This window comes from Oryzias latipes, chromosome 12, assembly GCF_053564925.1.
Source record: "Oryzias latipes strain Hd-rR chromosome 12, Olatipes_Hd-rR_3.1".
NCBI lineage: Eukaryota > Metazoa > Chordata > Actinopteri > Beloniformes > Adrianichthyidae > Oryzias > Oryzias latipes.
In genome coordinates, this window is record NC_136248.1 from 28415127 (window position 1) to 28438346 (window position 23220).

At 40.7% G+C, this 23220-nt stretch overlaps 1 protein-coding gene across 2 annotated transcripts in view; it reads left to right on the forward strand.

Moving 5' to 3' along the window:
• The window catches only part of unc5da (unc-5 netrin receptor Da), a 302362-nt gene extending 284923 nt beyond the window's left edge, over nt 1-17439 (forward strand). The window contains exons 15-18 of one of the 2 annotated variants that reach the window (XM_011481481.4): nt 2291-2440; nt 7098-7262; nt 7495-7673; nt 12279-17439. In XM_011481481.4, the coding sequence (XP_011479783.1) occupies nt 2291-2440; nt 7098-7262; nt 7495-7673; nt 12279-12474 (690 nt within the window). In that variant the 3' untranslated portion in view covers nt 12475-17439. Of the gene's footprint in view, nt 1-2290; nt 2441-2589; nt 2937-7097; nt 7263-7494; nt 7674-12278 lie in introns of those variants that run through there. The other variant, XM_078955508.1, reaches the window with a different exon arrangement.
• The last annotated feature ends 5781 nt before the right edge of the window (nt 17440-23220 follow it).

Consider the following 23220-nt stretch of genomic DNA (forward strand, 5'->3'; position numbering starts at 1 on the left):
AGCAATTACGTCTATGTTCAGACCCTGCTTACTCATCTTTATTCATTGTGTGGACGTTTCTGCAGGGGTAGGATGGATGCATCCAAAGAATTTTGTTAAGCTCTTCCTTCAAACTCAGTCTGAGCGCCCCCCCCCCCCCCCTCCCTCCACCTGAACACCCACCTGTTGAAAGGGAAATGAGGTAACAATTGAAGGTAACTGTTCTGAAATGAAACATCTCCAGAGGAGATGGAAGTGGTTGAGTAAATTTGTGGCGTTTCAGACGTAATGCTGTTATTGCGGTCTTTGGCTGTGCCATTACTGCATCAGAGGGATATGAGTTTTTTATCACTTTTATTTCCCTTGACGTTTCTGTTAAATTACTTCTGCATGTCTGAAGAATGAAAAAAAAATAAGAAAAGCAAAAAAAAAACTCTGAACAATATCGCCGCTTACATACAGTATTGACTTTCTAAAGATTGCATCTTTTCTTTTAGACCGTGATGGGTTGCTGTTGGTTTTATTGAGACCTTCAGCAGGAGCTGAGCTGGTTTTACATCCAAAAAAACACAAAGAGAGGCGGCTCCTGTGAGTGTGAGGCCGTGCTTCTCTACCTAAAAGGGGGAATTGACCTGCTCAGGTTTGGGAATGAGTTGTTGAAAGTGGAGGAGATAAAGTATCTGGGGGGGCATCGACCCAAAATGAGGGGAGAATGCAGCCGGAGATTGACAGGCTGATTGCTGCGGTAGTCACAAGGATGCAGAGGTTTTGCTAATGTGTCCAGGCAAGAGAGATGCAACAAAAGCCAAACCATGCAGCCTTAGGGCTACTCAGAGCACAGGAGTACATCTGATCCAAAAGTACAGTTTGTTTGGGTTCAGGTATCCCTCTGCTTCAGTGTTCAGTTTGCTTGAGGAAACTGGACAGAGGAAGTTTTCATGTCACGTCACTTGGTAGTAACTCATGAGTTACCGTCCAAAAAAAGTATTTATTTTTTACAATCATTAGAAAACCTTATAGGTGTTTTAATGCTGTAAAACTCCTCCCAACACCTATTCTATGTTTTTCTCAGCCAGACATAAACATTTTCACCCTTTTTCTCTCTTGTTTAAAAAAAGTTCAAACCTACACAGAAAAATAAGTCCAGTATTTTAGAATGAAAACTAAAATTGATGAAACTCTGCCACGCTGAACGCATTCCGTACAGGAGACGCTGCAAGGAGGAGATTGATTGACAGTGATCTACAGCCAATCAGAACACAATCAGCTGTTAAAAAAAAGTATCCAAAATTGCTCTAAAAAGGCAGAAAAACATCACTGTAACCTTCGAAAAATCCGTTTTTTAATTTGCCCATTACAACTACAACAAAAAAAGCTGTATTCCGTGTGATTACGACAAACTCTAGTTGTAAACATTGACTGTGTCTGACCGCTGGATCGAGTGAGTTTACCTCCCGGTCCGACCGAATGAAGTCAATTCAGTCGCCATTTTTTCACAATATGGACGCCACCATGTTGAAACCAGAAATTGTCAGTAAGTAGTGATTGGTCCGAGTTAGTCTGAGTCATCGTTTCTATGCCAACCACTCTTGTCAATCAGGACTGAGCTCGTTGGAAGGCCACACCCCTACCACTTGAAAGCAAGCTTGGAATAATCAAACGTTTGGGGCGTCTGGGGCAGCAGGCACCACCTACTTATATTGAAGCGTCTGAATGGTCAGTTTTTAACTTGACTACTTGCGATAAAGAAAAGAAAAAATAAATACTACATAGAGAAAAATATTATCAATAGATTATTAAGTATAAAGAATAATAAAAAAACAACAAAAGTGACAATGTAGTGTTTGATGTGTGTCTGGGTATGTTAATGTATTTTTTGTAAATGGAGCAAACCAACGGACCCAAACAGATGAGTGGATGCGGGTAGATCTGCAGCAACGGCCCGGACGCAGCAGGAAGACCAGAGGAGGAGCTTCCTTGAGGAGCTCCTATGGTGGATCTTTTATCTCCGTCATCTGATCAAACACCTGCACCTGTGCAGGAGCAGGAGAAACCCGGCAAACACCAGGAAAACAACCACGTTGTCCATGGATGTAACAATGGAATTTGGCTTCTTGAAACCAGCGGGTACTTCCTGTTTGGAACGCCAGGGAGGAGGAGTCAATCAGTCCAGTTTTCATGCGCAGTCATGGTCTGGACCCACCAGTATGCTATAACCGGGTCATGTCTGAGACAAACCACATCAGGGTGCTCCTTTTATATCTCCTTGTTCTGCCTTGTCCTGATGCCTTGTCCTCCTCCTTCTCCTCAGGAGGTGGCCGTTGGGGAGCGCAGCAGAGGTGGCCGGCTGCTGGAGGAACCTAAAATTATGCTGTTTAAGGGGAACAATTTCAGCCTCCAGGTGTCCATCCAGGACATCCCTCAGTTAGTCTGGAGCATCAAGCCTTTCACCACCTGCCAGGTAGGAGGTCTCCGCAGGCGTGTTTACCGTCCGTGCTCTTATTTGAATCGTCTTTGTTGTCGAGACCGAACTCCTTCCTCTTCCTCAGTCCTTCTACAGCTTCACTCCTTCATCAGTTTTCCTCTTTTTTTTTTTTGGTCACATCAAAGCAAGAAAGGGGCAACAGCAAGGACACAGCAGGAGATCAGTGGGACCAGCTATCTCACCCACACATGAACCAACCTAATTATGACTACCAGGCAGGAAAACACACACACACAGATATCAGAGTTATCTTCCTAGGGGTCTATGTGCTGCATGTTCTGCTCTGCCCTGTGATGTTTATCCCACCAGTGACATCCTATTAGCAGAATTAGCCCAGCATAGGGCCTTCAGAATTCCAACAAGGATTGCAAGTAATGAAGGTCTTAGCAAGAAGATGACTGCAGGCCCTCATTCAGGCTCTACTTTGAGCAAGCGGAGGCTTTCAGAAGTGGCCTGATGGATGTGAAGAGAGTGATTCATCTGTGGAACAGTGTTTTGACCTGCTCTTGCTGCAGCGCTCTCTGGGTCAGGCGGTATTAAGGCACGGAAACGTATCCCCCCCCCCCCTGATTGCATGTGCTCAGTGGATGTGACGTTGCAGCACCGACCCTTTAGATGCTAACTTTGAACGGGAACGCATCTCCAGTCTGCCTCCAAATCATGTTGAGGATCCTTGACTAGAGATTGACCTTTGAGTGTGAGCGGGAGTGTGGAGCGTCAAGTGCAGTTTTTCATAACTGCGACGGCAAATTTTGATCTGATCTCACAGCTTTAGTTTCTCCTCACGGAGAACTTGAGGAGTTCCAAGAGAGAAGATGAAGGTAGAGTTGTTAAAATCATGCACAGCTGATTTAGGTCTTTTTTGGGATCACGCTGCTCGGAAATGGTTGTGTAACACCAGAGATAATGAGATATTGTGCAACAAAAACTGAAACTACCAGTAAGCGCAAACTAAGACAATTTCAAAATAAAATGCATGTTTTTCTTTTATCTTGAATGAATAATAAAGTGGGATGACTGAGATGGAAGCCAAAATAAATAAGGCATTGTCATAATTTATTGTGCATGGATGGTCCTTTAAGTTGATTTCCCTACAGAAACTTTCCTCATTGCTGTCATGGACTTTGATCTGAAAAAGCTGCAAAATATTTGCATTTTAGCGGCTGGGTATCTAAGTTGGTAAGGTAAAAGGCTACCACGCAGAAATCCAGTGTTCGATCTCCAGAGGGCAATAAACAATGGCACTGGGGGCAATTACCATATCATGGCGAGCAATTAACACTCAGTGAGGGTCCTTGGGCAAGACTCTTAGCGCTCCTGACTCCCGGGCGCAGTTCGGCTGCAGGTCACCGCTTACCCAGGGGATGGCTCAAATGCGGAGAAGAATTTCCCCACTGTGGGATAAATAAAGTTATTATGATTTAAAGTTATAATAAATAAAATTATTATCATTTTCACTTTTACCAAACACTTAGGCTGTGTCAGAATTTCTTCACTACGCACTATAAAGTGCACTTTATTTACTCTTTAGTGCGTTCGCCATTTTGTAGAGCTGTTCGAATCTACAATTCCAAAATCCAGAACCCTAGAAATTTCCCAGAAGTCTCTGCAACAACCCAGTGTGCATCGATGCTTACTAGATTGGGGAATATAGACCACAAGCAATTTTTGTGGAAACATTTCGTTCAAATGTTTTTTTTTTGAACCATCACATTTTTTCATAAATTGTCGTCTTAAAATGTTCAAATTGCTTCGATTTTCACAGTGACATCATATTTAAAGTTTTAAAAAAGTAGTGAACATGGTGTCTGAATTGCTTTTAGGGGACTAAAAATTTTCAATAATTAGAGACAACAATAATTCGGACAACGCCTAAGACACTTTACCAGTTTAAAATTTTTAACAATTTTGTTATTTTACACATTTCAATATAAGTTAAAGTTCTTGAAGACCCACTTTGATTTTTTTGTGTGTTTTCAACATGTTTTTGTTGCATTTTTCTTAAAAGAAAATCGTAGTGAATCAAGAGCCGACAAAAAAATGTTTGATAAAGAGCTTAATTCTGCCCTAGAAAGTACACACAAGCTCCCTACTCAGAGCTCTCAACAAAGGGGAAGGGAAAGGGGGCGGGTATGCTCCACGCCAACGGTCCCACCCACAACTCGGAAGTGAATTGCTAATGGCCTACTGCCGCTCTACAGAAACTATGTCCTAGAAATCATGCTTTTTTTTAAAAATAAAAACAGCATAATTACAATTAAAAGCCCACTGGGAATACTTTTACAACTCTTACCCTTCTTAAAGTCGTTTTCTTTTTTTCTTTTTTTGTATCCAACTCTGGTGCAGACTAAAGCCTGTATTGAACTCATGTAGGTTCCTGCGCTGGAGTTGTTGAGTTTCACTCACAGCAGGTGAATATGGATCAGTGGACTCACTGTTACTGCACCCAGCAGATCTCTGAGTGGATGCAGAGCAGCTTTCTCCTGTTAGAAGGAGGACCAGAGGACCCCCAGAGAAACAAGGAAACATGTTTACAATCAACTCCAAGAGCTACAAGTCAGGTTAGAAATGTGGCTGGGAATATGGACTCAGACTTTAAGGCTCATTAGATGTCTAATGTCGTTGTTATGACACTTTCAGAATCAAAAGTGTACTGTCTAAACCAGACTCACTCACTAAATAGGCATGTGCACTTCACCCAGAACAGTAACTACAGTTAATTTACTTGTTAACTGAACAACAGTTTCACTCAGAGATCCAGTCATCCGTCTTCTAAACCTGCTTGGTCCCATTTGGGGCCATGGGGCCCAGTTGATTCTAGAATTAAGTTCAAGATCCTCCTGTTAACCTATAAGGCCTTACATGGAATGGCCCCGTCCTATATTAAGGACCTCATAGTCCCTTACCAACCAATCAGAACACTTCGCTCGCAAAATGCAGGACTGCTTGTGGTTCCTAGAATTGGTAAAAGTACGGTTGGAGGTAGAGCGTTTAGCCACCAAGCCCCTGTCTTATGGAATAAACTCCCAGCTCATGTAAGAGAGGCCGACTCAGTTTCTACATTCAAAGCTAGACTGAAAACATTCCTCTTTGGACAGGCTTATTGTCAGACTAGTTAGTATTCAGAGATTATTTAACTTAATGTTAGTTTGTTTAAATTAAACTTAATAATAACTATTTCTTTTAAAAGGCTGCTAGAAGTTGAAGCTGGGGTAACTATGGTACACTGGGGTTCTGTCCTCTTTCCTTTTTTACTTCTACCCTTCCTCTCCTCTATTCTTGATCATAATTTATCATTTAGTTCTCCATGCCTCTGTTTGGTGCAGTGCGATTCATGTATTGTCCCTCTTTTCCTCTCCCCTCCTGGGGAGTGGGAGTGCTTCCAGACTCCAGTTGGCTCATCCGTGCTCCAGCTCCTGACCGTTTACCTCGTCTCTGCTCCTGCTCCTACACCTGGCTGTGGTTCCTGTCTCCGTCTCGACTCGCGCCTTTGACTGTCCCGATAACCACGGCTGGATGAAGCACGTCTGCTGGACTTTTATATATGTAGTTGTAGATTTAGATAAGTTAATTCTTCTCTAAGATTTCTGGTAAATCGCCTGTCCGTCCTGGGGGAGGATCCCTCCTTCATGTGGGCACCCCTGAGGTTTCTTCGTTTTTTCCGGAATCCGGTTTTTTTGGGAGTTTTTCCTTACCGCGAAGGGGGGTCTAAGGGCAGGGATGCCAGTATAGCTTAGTCAGTTTGTTAGTTCATTTTAGTATTTTTCTATTGAACTCTTTGTATTCGTGATCCTTTTGATTTCATGTTTTACTTCGAAGCCCATCGAGACGACTGTTGTTGTGATTTTGGGCTATACAAATAAAATTGAATTGAATTGAAATTGAATTGGGGTTGCTGGAGCCTATCCCAGCTACAGTTGGACAAAGGCAAGCTATACCCGATACCAGGAGGGAGCAACTCCAGGCCTCAAGGGGCCGTTGTGTTTGCATGTCCAGATTTCTTTTTTGCAGTTCTAACCAGTGCGGCCCCAATTCAGACGTCTGTTTGGATATGAATTGGAAAGGATTTTTCATTATTTTTGCTTAAAGATTCTCTCAAATTTTTAGATTCATAACTGTAGTTTAAAGTCACATTTTGACCATGTTTTGATGGATTTTCAAAGCATTCCCAGTGGTCTATTAAAGGTCTGTTCAACGACTGAATAAAGAAATACTCAAAAATCCAGTTTTAAGCTTAATTGTCTTTATAAATGTCCTCCACCATCAGAAAAATGCCACAAGGACAGGTTAAAACACAATTTTCATCTTTAAAGTGCTCAAATAATTAAGTCATTTCTGAAACCCAGGGTCCATAAGCTCTCAACCTGAGCTCCATTCCAGCTCAGACAGATGGTTGAAACAAAACTGAGGACTTCCTTCCTGACGGGTTAGACTTCTTGAATAGGTAGCAACATTGATTGGATAACGAGGCCACTCATTCACTCTTAATTAAGCATGTAAAACAGCAAAGTGGGAAGCGAAGTGAAGATCCTCAGTGCAAATGTCTTCTTTGGACTTTTAATGAGCTCGCTCTCTTCTCCATCTCATCCCGATCTCCATCCCGTCCGCCCCTTCGTGTCTCCTCGCCCCGCAGGAGTTCTCCTTTTCTCAGGTGTGGGCCAGCAACCAGCATCCCCTGCAGTGTGCCTTCTCTTTGGAGCGCTACAGCCACTCCTCGTCTCAGCTCTCCTGCAAAATCAGCATCCGGCAGGTCACAGGAGAGGAGCACATCCTCCAGATCTATACTTCTGTGGTGGAGGTCAGTCACACTCCTGGAGGAGGACGGCGAAGGGCTGGCGTGCAGCTATTAGGCCCGTTAATAAGTTCTTTTATTACACTGAATACCTCTTAATCAGATTTAAGAGCTTTTCTAATGAGCCTCTTATGGAGCTTTCACGTATGGATTGCAAATTGTTCCTAATGAACATCGAGGTGGAGACGTTTCCTGCAAAACCTCCTCATTGCTTTTCTTCTCTCTTTTACTCCACCAGAGCGAAAAGGCGGTGGTTCCTTTTTTCACTCAGTCAGACTGTACCATCACATCCCAGACAGGGTCAAGGGCATTTAAAATCCCGCCGTCCATCCGCCGGCGGATCATCGCCACCTTTGATGCAGCCAACGCCAACGGGAAGGACTGGCAGCTCCTGGCGCAGAAGCTGCACATAGACAGGTCTGAGTTACAGCTCTAGCTGATATTTACATACCGCTGAGTCATCATTAACAGCTTCTGTTTCATCAGAAAGCCTGGCCTCTCTGTGAATGAATGAATGAATGAATGAATGAATGAATGAATGAATGAATGAATGAATGAATGAATGAATGAATGAATGAATGAATGAATGAATGAATGAATGAAAAGGCTTTTCTCGCTCCAAATTTGCACTTTGAGGGAATTTCGGCCCCCCACGTCAGACTTTTTTTTTTTATCTCCCATGGTCCAACCAGCCTTCGCTGATTCCATTATAGATGTAAAAGCTCGAGCACGGAGCGTGAGAACTGCAGGAACGGTGATGCAAACTTCAGCACAGTCAGGGTACTGTAGCAGCAGAGAAGGTGCGGCGTTGTGGAAAAAAAAAAAGGCAGAAGGAAGGTCTCTGGCTGCTGACAGGCTGACTTCTGGGAGGAAAATTTGTTCGTGTTAGCAGCTTCTCATTAGCAGCGTGAGCTCCCACCTCTGTAACACCCTCTGAACGCTGTGCCAGCACAGTATTTGTGTAGGTGTTGAAGGATTTTAGCTATTTAGAGACGGGATGATCTCTGTTTGTGCTTTAAAGGAGAAGTCAATAATCAAGTGCTTACAGACGCAAAGACTCTGTCCAATCAGCCTCCGAGAGGTGAGACGCAAGAGGAAGGGGTTAAGCCAGAACTATCCAGACAGGAAATTTAACTGGGAATGAGTTAAAACACCAAACATCTGGAACAGAACGGGATTTCATCCTTTTGTTTTTTGGGTTTCAACCCGGCTGAGCACACCGGGAGGCATGTAATAGCAACGTCTCCATCTTCTTAAGCTGATTTCTGTAATTATTTCTCTGAACATCATCATGCAGACAAGAGGAAGAGGACGAGGGAAAAAGGGGAACAGAGGGGAGAACAGGAGTAGAGCTCCTGCAATGAAACAGTGCCCTCAGATGGAGGAGCGTAACAACAGCAGAAGGACGTTTTTTTCATCTTTCGCTGCACCACCGATTTATATATATATATATATTATTATTTTTTTGCTGACCTTCTCGTTCTGTTTTGAGAACATTTTTCAATCAAAATACAAACAATACTCAAAGTACAAGTGTCCTTGAGGTCATAACCGGCCCTCACAAACCAGGTTTAAGGATCAAGGATGTTTTCATCCAGCTGCAGTTTTTTCTTTTCTCAGATAAAGACGCCTCAATTTGCAATTTTTATTGGATCCAGATGATGAAAAAAAAACAAAATAAAAGACCTACCTGCGTTTAAGGACAAGGTACAACTTAATAGCATAGGAGAAAATGAGGTGATAGAAATTCAATGAAGTCATGCACAGAATTGTGACTTTAGCATGAATCGAGGGTGGATTTGAACCCTCAACATTTCAGCCTCTGAGCTGCTCTTTACCCACAGAATGATCTGTTTTTGTTGATGTCCGCCTTGTAGTTCCAGCAGGGGATTGTTTGGTTTTTGTGAAAGTCCGGTTGAGTTTTTATTTTTTTTTATTATTCATGAACTAATTAAATAAAACTAAAAAGTATGACAGTTTCTCACAGGGAAATCCCAAAAAGTATGCCAATTTTTCTAAAAAATTGCGTAAACTTGCTTGTCACCCCCAGGCAACCAAATTTATCATGGCCGTGAGGGTGAGGGTGGGCCATACGCCACTCGCAGCTTTAAATATTTTTTTTTTATAATAAATAAATCCATTCTATTTCAGTTCCTATCAATATCAATCACTTTTTACTGGTTTCTGACGCACAAATGCAGCAACTTCTCTTGATGCTACCATTTCCAGTATAGAGACTGGACACCGGCCAGAAGGGATTTTATCCAAATTTGCTTTATAACAACAACAAAAAAACAATAAAACCCAAAAGAAACTGTCAAAATAAAAAGTAAATCTTGGAGGAGTGAATGCCGACAGCTGAAGTTGCTTCACTAATGACAGAAGAGGCTACAGAATGCTAAAAGTTTTGCAGAAAAGGATTAAATAATGAGCTCCTGAAATAACTTTACTGAAGAATCTGAAGCCAGTTAAATAATGTACAAAGCAGATTTTAGCCTGCAGAAGCTGCCACTTTAAATGGCAATGGATAATTAGATGGAGTCCATAGTTGTTGGAAAAAAATGATAGACGGGTTGCTATAGATACCACAACCGCTGCAGAGACTGCTGGGAGAAATGCTCATAAAACAAATGTTTCTAGTATTTTTTGGGGGGAAACACAACACTAAACTAACCAAAACAGAGTTCCAAATGGCAAATATTATCTTAAGATTATAAGTTACAGAACTGATAATTTTAAAATTACAATCAATGAGTATAACATTGTGTAATGTGCAACCAACGGTTACGGAAATATTTGAATCACAATCTACTAAGCTATTGATTTTGTTTACTTGATCTGCAATGTGTATCAGTTATATCTGGATTAATATGAATTCTGATTATAATCAATGAGTATTAAATGTCTGTTACATGGTGTGGGATTGACGTTACTGTTTACTGAAATCATGAATGAATGTTTTCTAAAGATAATAATCAATAAGCACTTGATTTTGTAACTTCAAAAGAATTTATCTGATCAGAACCGGATTACATAAACTTTGTGAAACTATCAAAGGAATTAACTCAGTAGAGGTTTTATGAGCTCTGCTTTTAGCCAAAAAAACTTTTAGCCAAAATAAGAAACAACGTTTGTCGTTTTCTAGGACATAGTTTCTGCAGAGCAGCAGGAGTTCATTCAAAATTCACCTCTGAGTTGTGGGAACCACACCCCGTCCCTGTTGCTGAGAGCTCTCCGTTTACAAGCTCTCCCGCTAGCCACTCACACCCCCAGCCTAAAGGCCGTGTCACACAGCCACTACGTACATTTTGTGCATGTTACACAGAAATACGTGGAAAAAGTATGTGACATGTTCACAGATGTGTCACGAATGAACAATGTTAAAATCATGGAAGAAATATAAATAATATAAATCGCTTCTTCCCAGTTAATGATCACTATATTTAATTAAGCAAACGTGACTCAAGTGTGTCTTTGTATTTGGTTTGTCTGGGTTTTTTTTATCTATGCATTTCATCATTTATGAGTTTGATGAATCTGTGAATTTTTTAATGTATTGACTACAATTATAATAATAATGATTGACTTTATTTCAGACTCAGATGTGCTCCATAAAAGAAGACTGACAGAATGGACAAATAAGAAATCAATCAAAAATCAGATCCAATCAAAAACATTTGCTCTAAATCAAAGCGGATAGGTCAAAATCATTGTTGCTGAAAGTATGTTGTAGTTTTTGGCTTTTGCAAAGCACAAACTGTTTAAGTTTTTGAGATTTTATCATCATTTTAAATGCGCCTAAAACTGTAATGTTTCTGGGACCATCAAGTGAGAAAAACCAGAAGTAGGAGATTTTGAATGTTTTGATAGAAGAGTCGATGAAAAACCTTAAATCCAGTCGAAGGTTTCCCGATGCCTTGATGTTTTCCAATTTCTGCCCAAATAAAGCTACTTTTTTTCTGCAAAAAATACTTTTTTACGAAAAGTTGATGCTGGAGACGACTTAGTGTGAGAAGATGTTGAGGAAGACACTCCCCCCCCCACCCCCCCACCCCCACATGCACAGACAGAGAAACTCCTCCCTGCATGAAGGTTATGATCTTATTTTCACACATTCAGCTGATTATGAAGCTCGCGGCGTTTACAGAGCTCTCAGATTGCCTGAGAGGACCCATTTATTTTTAAAATGAGTGGTTTCTTTCAGACGTTTCGATCAGTCAGCCGTGGCATCAGGTCAGACAGATGATTCCCATCATTCTCTCCGCTCGGGCTATTAGTGGAAGCAGCTGTGGCACCTGTTCCGCTAAAATGCTCTTTATTTCTGTCAGATTATCCAAGTTTAAATGAAGTCAGCGGGAGTTCCCAGCTCCGCAGCTCATCATGAATAAGTCGAGGGATAATGTCACTTCACTCCATTTCACCGACTGAATGTCAGGATGACAGTGTCTGCTGTTCATTTTTTTTTTCTCTTTTGTTGTCTTTTCACTTTTGAACATTTTAAATACCTCACATAATTACGGTGATATTCCGGAGCTTCTGCTTGATAGAACTACAGAAGTAGAAGTAGAAAGACAGAAATATGATCATTGATAAATATGTGCAAATACAAAACAATACAGAACATCAGCATTTGTAAATCTGCATACTTAGAAGATATGTTTTGTTATTCATTTGTGTGTGTTTTTGGAATGAGAATTACATGTGCAGCTGTAACCAATTATACACTTGGGTAGGGCACTGGACTTGATGGTGGGTGTACTGGGTTAGTTAGGAAAGTAAGGACTTAAGGTAAAAGGGGTGAGAGATTATAAGATTTTTCTTCTTCTCACTCCCTTTTGGACTTGTGTTGTTTCTATAATCTTGTTTTATATAATTTCTGTCTTGCTTGTGTTATTCTACACTTGTTTTCACTTGTCCGAAATAAAAAGGTTACTTACTTACTTGTAACGGCTGTGCAGAAAGCCTCTCTTTATGTGTGTACTTGTTCTGACAAAAAGGGTTTCTCTCTGTTCTGGCCCTCAGGAACCTGTGCTACTTTGCATGTCAGGAGAGCCCGTCCTCTGTGATCCTGAGCCTGTGGGAAGCCCAGCACCAGGACTCCGGAGACCTGGACTCTCTGGCCAGTGCCCTAGAGGAAATTGGGAAAGTCCAGTCCCCCAAAGGGACCGGCACAGCCGTCTGCAACGAAAAAGATTCTGAATTCACAAAACCCGGGTAGGGTGGGTTCATGGGGGAAGGAAACACACGATGAACCTTTACTGCATGAACTATGAGGATCAGGTGTGCCGACGAACCCGTGGAGAGGAGGAGGCGTTTCAGAGCAGCACCTGTGCTGAACCGAGCGGTCCACAGTAAAGCAGTGAAGTCCAAAATGACCCAGAGACATCACCGCGGGGGGACCACAACACATTTATGAGCGAAATTTCAGTAAAGCCATGTGAAATAAGAAAGTGCTCTCTTGTAGAATTGGTCAAACCTTAGATGAACAACACATGTAATGTCACATTGCATTCATTTTTTTTTTTTTTCAAAAAAATACATTGACAAAGGAAAATAAATTCAAAAGTTCCTAATTCTTTGACAAATTACAGCAAAGAAAAAGCATTTTTAGAAGCATTTAAAGGGATTGTGTTTGTTAGTTATGAGCTGTACTCCGTAAATCCTGGATTTTCCGTAAATTATTTCAAGTTCCTTGATTTAATTTTCAGTGGTGCCCACATTTGAAATGACCAGCTCCAAAAGATTTACCTATATCTATTTCTACATAGGTACATATTCAATAAAATCCAAAATTATTGAATCAAAACCTTAAATTGTTCATATTTATGTATTTAAATACACAGAAATCAGATTTTAAAGTAAACCAGACAATAATTTTGAATTAAATTGATAGATTTTGATAAATATGTTGGATTAAAACGTGTTTAAAAAGTTCCTCTGTCATATTTTCCATGAAGAGTTTGTTGAATCGGACCCATTTGTTTGTAGTTGTCACGTCAAAGGCGCTGTGTGGCAATATGGAGAGAAAATACACTCACTGGGTTTGTGTGTTTGTGATCTAAGCTCTGATAAGAAAACTCTGATGACCCAGCATTCTAGCAGAATTTAAACACATCATCTACGTGCAAATCTGAAGACGTGAAGGGAGTCTCACAACTTCTCATGCACTTGTAACTCTGATCTGTGCATAAATGCGGTTTTGTGTGTGTTTTGTAGGAGCCGTTTTGAATTCATAGTTAGTTTTTATGCTGGTGTCATTTCAAGTTGTGCGTGGGTAAATAGTATTTTGGATTTGTGCGTTTTTGATATTCCAGTGTACATGTGAACACACATTCGCGAGAAAACATAGTTACACACAAAATCTATGAGTTATAAATGCTCAGGTCACATAAACAGCTGCCACCGCCTGAAGGGGAGGCATCGGTATAATCTTCAAGATTAGCTTCTGCCGCCTGATTTTTTTGAAAAATCGCTGGCGTGGCCATGAGTGTAGACGGCGTCCGTCAGGCGTCTGTTAGTCATTATGAGACTGGGCCGTCACAGGCCAGTAGCAGCCGGATCGCCGGCCGGCAGCACCTCTGATTGGACGATGTGTAAATGTCTCTGGATGGTCACCGTCCACATCAAGTGCCACTGGCCGCCAGCCGGTACCGGGGTTGCAGAAAAAGTGACACGCATTATAAATTTTAGACAACATGCCTCCCAAGAAACCCAGCAAGGGCAAGGCCCCAGCGCCCAAAACGAAGGTCGTAGCGGTCCGACCACAGCAGGAGTCATATGCAGGTGAGGACCCACAGTGGCCAGATTGGCGTCCAGTCATCCCCAGGTCCCCGGTCCATGTCAAAAGCCCTCGTCAAGTGCCCGCGCTACTACCATAGGTCATATATCGCGCTGCTGCCTTCCTGCCACCCGCCTGTCACTGGACTGCCACCACCTGCGCGACCTCAAAATGTGCCTGGGCGACCACTGCCTGATGTCAAAAATCGTGCCGTCACCGTAAAATTGCACATTTTTCTGAATTACCTCCATGGCCGCTGCGTGGCGTGAAAAGATGTGACTGCCGCCTCCCGATTACAAACGCCACCGCCCGTAGGATCTGTGACCTGATTTAAATCGAGAATCGCGCAAATCCAGAGAGCCTATTTTCTCTCCACATGCCAGCAGAAACATTCCATTTGTGTTTCTATGTGAGGTTATTCTTTTAAGTGACTGTTGGTGGAAAGAAAATCCATGAGCAGCTACATGCGCGGTTAGGAGTGTGACGCTGAACGCTCACACCTTTCTGAGGAGGAGGAGTCTGAAAAACTCCACGTCTGCTAGCATATGTATACATGACGTATGTATCAGAGGACATTTATATGCCGTTCCGCATGTCAGTCAATCGACGTACTTCATCGCAAGGATGATGATCATTTTTAAAAATGTATTTTCATTTATTTTTGTTTATTTATTTTTTATGACATGCAACCTACCCACGTTTCACATTAGGCTCTCCTTTCCTAACCATTCTATTTCTAATAATCAGATTTAATTATTCTTATATTTGCTAACCAAAGCCACGTTTCTTTGTTTGTTTTTTTCAGAAACAAAAAACTACTTTAATTTGTAACCCCCACCTTCAAAAAGCCATACTTTTCGAGTCGTTTTCTCAGAAATTAAATATTGAATACGTTCTAACCTTGGAGTGAACTTGCTGAAATCTGTCCTTCTGTGAAGATTGGCAACTGTCTGTAAATTCTTTCACCTCAAATAGACTTCAAACAGTTTGAAAAGTGTTCTTGAAACCTATTTTTTTTTCTGACTGATGCGCAGCAAACATTGCTTCTAAAATCAATGCAGACAACTCTGTCAAACTTCTGCTTCTGCAGAAGTCAGAAGACTTTCTGATGAGTCAATTGAACGCGTCTTATTTCCCTTTAAGAGGTGGAGGACTGAATAGACTGAAAAAATCAGCTTTTACCCATTAGCTTTGGCTCAAACCACCAAAATAAAAGCCTCAGTGTAAACCCCGGGATGGTGTTTTACTTCATTGAAGAAGAAAATCTTTATTGACATTAAGGTGTGTAAAAAATTATAGGGGTTGTGACGTCTGACCCTTCTGGCTTGACCTAAAAAACATTAAAAGGGGGGAAAAAACACCATCTTTTAAATTTAAATTGCGCCAATTAATTTTAATTTTGTGGCAAACATACAAAGATGTTTGCCTGATTATCATATGATCAACACAGAACCCTGAAAGCCTTTATAAGTTGAGTACATCTGTTTTATTTTACGCTAACATGGAAGCTGTGTTGCTAAGGAAAGCTTAACATATTCCTTTAATGTAGAAAGATGAAAGTCCCTACACTTATTAATGAGGCCCAGACAAGAAAAAATTGCAATGGTTGCTATGGATCTATACATCTGTATAAGGTGGTATGTAAAATCAAAAATACTGTTCTTTATACAATCATTTTGTGAAAAAATTGCACAAAAAGATGCAACAAACTGTAAAAATGTGGGTTTAAAGGTAAAAAAAAAAATTTTTGTTTATATTAGTTAAAAGGATTCCTTATTGAGGCCCCACAAATATGGCAGCCTTATTAGAAATCATTGACTGTATAAGAGAACTGGACTGAGTGAGGGTGATATCATCCGTTGTAAATGGCTTAGTTCAGTTCCAAGGACATAAATTCATTTCAGTCGCCATTTTTTCGGACCCCCCCTACCACTTGAAAGCGGGCTACACCAAATCTGACTGGACATGAGACCACCTCCTTTTCTGAGGCATCTGATTGGTCAATTTATAACTCATGGAATTTGCACTATGGAAAAAATATCATAAATAGTATTAGGTTTTCTCAAGAACATGCTTAAAAAATGTGTCAGAGCTAGAATGGTTGTTCTGACAAATAGAATGACTGAGGTAAAGCTACATATATCTCAGTAAACGTCCATGGGATTTCGGCTTCTTGGACCCAGCGGGTACTTCCTGTTTAGGACACGAGGGGGGAGGAGTCACTCAGTCCAGTTTTCACATACAGTCAGTGGTGGAAATCTGACCCTTCTGGTTTACTGTTCATTATCTCCTTGCCACAAAACTAAAAATCCTTAAAATGTGAACAAATCCATCCGTAAATGTTGTCATGTCAACAAAGGTTGCTAAGGAATTTTGAAAACCTGCTTTCGATGTAGAGACACAGAAATCGCCACACTCATTCATCTGACCCAGACAAGGGAAAAATGAAATGGTTGCTATGGAGCTATCAGCTTGTTGGAGGCTGATGTTGTCCGTCCAAATGAAACACGTTTACACTCCTGTCATTGAGAGATGTTGACGGAACCGAAAAACGGTTGAATTTTCTAATGAATGTATACAAAGGCTGTACCACTTTCTTTAAGGCAAGGTGAACATCCTTTTCGAGTCCATTTGAGGCGTATATATTACTGAAATGAAAGTGGCTGCACTTTCTTTTGCACATGACTTGAAGACTCCGCTGACCGGCCACAAACAGCCTCATCATCGCGGCGCCGACGGCCGATTCAGCTGGTTTCAAAGAGTAACTGTGAAGACGACTCTCCGAGTGTGTTTCAAACTGACTGACGTGGCTCTCCCAGTGCGTGTCATGCCGATCCAGACTTTACTAAGATCCAGTCCTCTGGGTGATCGAAATGTTTGGTGTTAAAAGTCTTAAAAGTATTTTCTCATTTTGTAGATCTCCTGATGAGTTTGTTTTTGTTTGGGTTTTTTTTTTTTTTTGCATTGTGTGAGTTTTTTGGAGTTGAAAAAGTTTCTTGCATTCTGGTAAACCTGTGAGCTCGGACTATTGCAGCAACGTCTGCAGACGGCAGAACCCGGACGGACTTGCTGAAGGGTCAACGCCAGGATGTTTGACAATTATCCTACAAAGCAGGGGAGAGTCAACTCATCTGTGCCTCGTAAGAAAAAAAAAAACGCAAGAGCTGGAACAGGAGGAACATTCCAACCCCTGCTGGTAGAAGATGAGTGGTGTACATGTTTTTTTAAACCACTCACTTTCTCCCCCCGAAGCTTTTCTTTTTCTCTCACCAAATACACGGACCTCTCCCGCCCCCATCCTCTGTGGTCTCATCAGAGCCTCTTTAAAACCATTTCCTGGTCAAAAAAACCCCCACAGTCAGTGACTCCACCTGCCCTGAACTAATAAAGTGACTTTGTGTTGAACTCTGTCTGTCTGGTTAATGAACTCCATCCTGGAAGAGTTCAGGAGGTTAAACAAAGCCCTCAGCAAGGTTCAGCTAGAAGAAGATTGAGTTTGGACGGCAGAGATGAAAGGACCGCATGAATATTGCATTTGGAAAACTGAACGTATAGTCGCTGGTTGTTGAAACTGTTTGGGAGTAAGACGTACCGTGGCGCTCAGGAGTCTCTGCAGCCTAAAAGCTGTCAGGTTCCGTCTTTGATTTGGAGTAAATTCTCACAGACGTTTGTTCTGTCTTTTGAGGCTTTCTTTGAAAAATAAAAAATAGACAGCTAGTTATTTATTCATTCAAAAATAAACTTTCTTTCTGAGAATCTGATAAAAGCTGAGTAAATCTTACATGAGGCCAAAGTGAGCCTGTTAGTTCAGTCTGACAAACACGGGAAGATTCAGGCAGAATCGGCAGTAATCAGGAGATGAAAATGTTTGTGCAAAAACAGTTTCATGAAGGTTAGGGATGGGCCTGCTTTCTATTGAGGTTCTGTCACGGCTTTCAGAATAAAAGATAGATTGAGGCGATCCCGCCAGCTCGCTGAAGGAGCAGGCAAACTCGTGCTGATTTGAGCATTTATGGAAATATTGAGACATTTTCAACCAGTGAGGAATGCATCTCATTCAGTCATGCAGAAATCTGTTTCCCATAAGTCAGGAGTGCTTGGTGGAAATGATGCAAACCTGTGGGTTTTCTGAAAAACTCCAATCAGTCTGTGACTCCGTTTTCTCTAAACAATCCTGCAGCATTAGGAGAGAATTTCATCCGTCAGCTGAAAAATTTCTGCTGTTTGGAAATCCAAGCAGTCACACTTCCAGGAGGGGGCTCACCTGATGTTAAGTAAGGCCTCTAAACAAATTTCCCAAAAAAGATTCAAGAATTTAATTATATTTGTATTTTAAATGTAAGAAAAAACCTTTTATTTATTTGTTTGACTTAAAATTCTTTCCTGACTATTTGTACTTGTACCTGATTTGATTTATGGTAACAGTTTTTGTCATATTTGAGCCGATTTTGCCAGTAGTTCCACTCTATGCATATTTAAAACTTTTATTTTAAATGAAGTATAAAAACAAATTCAAAATATGCAAAATAAAAGAACATCTTCTCAAAAGATTCTCCAAAATAATATTCATTTCCTTCATTTCTTTTGATTTTTCTTCTTTATCCTGAATTTAAGCAATTAAATTAAAAAAATTAATAATTATCATGATTTATTATAATGTAACCCTGTTAATCAAGGTGGATAAAGGTGGAGAGGATTTCATGTAATCCATGGACACCAGTGAAGATCGAAATCATTGAAGAAAAAAGGTTCAGCGCACTGTCTAGTGGGTCTAGATGACCCTACTCCCAATATTAGTGCCTAGGATAGCACAAGGGTTACAGACTTGTTAGTTTGAATAACTCCGTACTGAACCGGCAGAATTGTTGATGTTCCCCTAACAAAAAAACAGGAAATCACGTGAGTTTTTTGACGCCCTCTTTGATTGGGGAAAATTGCGCCCTCTGGTGGACAACAAAAAGATCACAGAAGGGATCCAGAAAGCTGTTTATTTCTGTTGAGATGAAGGTGAAACCATAAATTCAATTTCTAAGTGAAATACTTTTCAGTTGGGAGTTTAAAAAATTGTTGTTGTTGTTTTGTTGTTTTGTTCTGTTGGTTTGTGCTAATTTCATGATCAGAATTGACAAAACTTGTAATTTCTTTTTAATTACCATCCATTCAACAAAAGCAAAAAGGCTTTGAAAAATATCACATTGAACAATTTTGATATTGGTTTGACAGTAAATCTCCTTATTACCTGAATTGTTTGGGCAGCTAGTCTAAATAATGAACATGAAGCACCGATTAACATGTTTTCCTTTTGAGAATAAACTTGTATTCAAAGGTTATTCAGTATCTTCTGCATTAAAGCATCTTTTAAATCTTTGATCCCAGCTTTTGACATTTAGATTATGACAAATTCTATGTGTTTTTTGGGAAGGTATCTCAAACCGAACAGATTTGATTGTTTTATTTCCGTGTAAAACTGCCCTTTTCTCCGCTGTTTCAAATTCATAGCTTTTTTCTCAGTAATTTCCCTCTCGGGTTTGCGGCTCACTTTTATCACCTGTGGATGGATGAATGCGTCCTGCAGGTACATCTTTCTTCTTTGACGTCTGTCAGCTTGCAGCAGTGCTGCAGTGCTGGCCCCGCTGTACCAAACATTGTTTTTCTTTGAGGAAAAAAAAAAAGATTAATACAGAAGTTGTTTTGCCCAAACGAGGGACAAAGAAGAAGAAAAGATGTGTGATCTGTTGTTCCCCACCACCTCCTCCTGATTTATCATCATTCCCTGTGCTGCCTCCTGGAAAATGGTTTGCAGGAACACAGAATTTGTCCTGAAACATCTGCAGCTCCTTCCAGATAAATCATATCTGGTAACTTCAGACCATTGTGTGAACTTTTTATTGCACACGAAGAAGAATCTTGGCTTCCTTTTGCATCATAACAAATGGCCTGCAGTGCACTTCTCTGAAGCAGTTACTAAAGTCCAGCAAAAAAAAAAAAAAAAACTAGTGAATGCTGGGAGACAGAAGGGGGCTCAAAAATGTTTGTGTTCACATGAATTAATGAATCCAGGAAAGCTGTCAGTTTTTCTTGGCTTTTCTTGAGGATTTCAGTCAGACAGCTGCTTTGGCTCACTTTCTTAGTGGTAAATATTACATTAGAAAAAAAGAAAATCTAAACCCGACCAACAAAAGTCTGAAAGTACTTTAGAGGAATAGAAAAGCTCAAAGGAGGGGAGTGTTGTTGACCTTCCCACTGAGCGTCCGTGATAAAAAAATGCCACAGTGTATGGATAAAGCATGACGACCCGCTGAGAAACCCGCTTCTCAACTGGATTTAGACTCTGAGACTCGCTGGAAAACTCCAAAGAGACAGCCGGGTTATTAAACTGCAGAGTCTAACAAAGCAAATGCCAAAAAAACATATCTATTTTCCAACTCCCTGTGGAAAGATTTAGGCTTTTTCTCCCGAACAGAATTAACCTCCTTTTTGAAAGAGCTAAGTCTTAATTTGCATATCTGTACCAAACTGATTTGTGCTCCGATTTGTGCCAACACTGAAGGATTTTATAGAACCAGACAAAGTTAATGATTACTTTGGACTTTGGATTTTTCTTTTTGGCCAAAAGCTCTGAACCGTGTTGGAGTCTTTTGCTCAAATCTTGGGCAACAAGGTGTTAGGTTGCCAAATCCTGCTCCACAAACATGTTTCTCTTCCCACAGAGCTTCGCTCAGCATCGGCAATGAGCGAAGAAAAATCTCTGCTATATATGTAGTTTAAAATATGTGTAATTGGAGAAAAAATACAAAATGCAGATTCAAATACTGTTTTTAATGAAGTGTCTGGGTCTACCTGGCCCTGCATTAAGAAGTACTTTAGCCCTAAACTCATGCTTTTCTCATTTATTTTCTCACGTTGAAGGAACCCAAATCCAAAAAATATTCCAGGAAACAATCTGTGACCGAGTGCTTTCTTACAGCCCCACACTACTACACTACCACCACCATGTTTGACTATTGCAAAGGACTTTTTGATTGACATACCATGTATGTTTGGTTTTAGCTGTAACAGGACACACACGTGTTCAGTCAGGATTCAGCAGCACCAACTTAGACCTGATTGGACGAAATATTTTTCATCTATTTTGATCCGTAGTTCCAAGATGTTTGTGTCAAATGATTGACAAGTTTTTGTGTTCTTGCTCCTCAGTAGAGACTTTCTCCTTAAAATCCCACTCCGATCCTCTTTTGATCTATTGTCAAAGCATTCCCAGTGGTCTTTTGATTAGGATTATGCTGTTTTTCAGGACAAAATCAGAAAACCTGTGTCGTTTTCTAGGCCAGTTTTTGCAGAGCAGCAGGATTTCATTAGTAATTCACCTCTGAGTTGTGGGCGGGAACATTGGTGTGGAGCAACCCCCCCCTCCTTTTCCCCTCCCTGCTGCTGAGAGCTCTCTGTTTACACTCTCTCCTGCTTGCTTACAGCCCCTCACACTCCCAACCTAACATTAGTGGTTCAACAAAAACTGCAATTAATGTTGGAGCAATCCAGACGTAGATTTTGGAGCCAGATTCCAGCTCAGACGAGGAAAACAAAGACGTACATGGATCTAGTTGTCTGCAAGTGGATGCATCAGAATGGAGTGGAGCGGGGAGCTTGTGGCCCGCCCAGTGTATCAGTGTGTCACAAAAGGGCTGTTTTTCAAACAGCATTTCTGCATCTGTTCCTGATTCACAATAACTTAAATAAAGAATTACTCAGAAATGCTACTTTTAGCTTAATTTACTTACATATGTCCTCCGTATTTTAAAAGAACATGTCAAAAACATCAAAAAACACTATTTTCTTTGGTCTTCAAACTCCAAATGCCTTTTTTTTTATTTGTTCTGCGCGCTTTATGAGCTCTTGGACGGGTCCTCGTGTTCTCAGTCATTTTAATTGGTTCCAACTTGTCTCCATTTGTGGATGAAGCCTCTCACTCTCCGGATCCCAAACCTTCAAAAAGACTTATTTGACCCTTACTGGCCACAGATGCCATACATTTCTTTCAAAAATGTGCATTCCAGAGTGCCTCACTTTGTCAGAAAAGGTTTATCAGAGGGATTTCTTTATTTAATGAATTTATGATTCATGTTTGTCTGCATTCCACTGTAGTTTACCTCTGTGTAGTTTATGTGAGGCAAGAAGGTGGCGACCAAAAAAATGTAATTAATCAGCTAAAATATGCACACAAAAAATAGACAAATTTGACACCGAGGACAAGAAAAGAAAACCGAATGCCTGACGCTCAACTTCTGAAAACTGAGGAGAAAAAAGGAGCAGAATCGGCCGTAAATGATTGAAACCTTATAACCTGATCACAAAAACAAACACCAAAACTTGAAAATTAAAATGACGCGACTGCAGCCGGTACTTCAACCGAAAGAGCCAAATCATTTTGTCAGAACTGTTAAACACACACAGAACCAGAAAAAAGAAACGGTTTGTGCCTCTAATTTCTGATTTGAACAGCAGCAGGAGTTTTTTTCCTTTCCTTCTTATCATATCAAAGTCTCGTGTGTTTTGGTGAAGGGCTGTGCTCCTCGCTGCAGAGGTGTCTCCTGAGAAAACAGAACCATTTAAACTTTACATAAAAGCCCAGACTGTGATGGTGTGTGAAATTGTGTGATAGTTTTTTTCTTTTTAAGCTGTGTTGTGTGTTTTTTGAAGTATGCAGCCTGTTGAACTTTGATTTCAGCTCATTGAAAAGGTGGTGTGATCTTTTTACAGCCTACAATTCTTTGGGGAAACATCTCCATCTCTGCTATTTAAAGCTCTTTATTCATGTGTAGTTTTTTTTATACCGTTTCTTCATTTGATGCCATAAAACTGCAGCGAATGTTAAATACCGGCACTTTGAATTTAAGCATTTCTTTCTGTGAACAGTTCATGTTTTTGAATGAGCTGTCTTGATTTTTTTTTGTCCCTTCAAAAGGTGTATAAAACATTTTTAGGTGAAATAAAAATGCAGTGAAGGCACGTTCTTCCTTCTTTCTCTGCAGTAAAATGCTCCTCTGGTGAGTTTTTCTAGTCTCAGACATCTGTGAAGGAAATCTGTTCTTCCTCCGAAACCGATGACAGGACGCCCGCCGCTTCTAATCTCTTCATAAATCTTCTGAGTGACGGTTTCACTCACATCCACAGAGAGGGAACATGGCA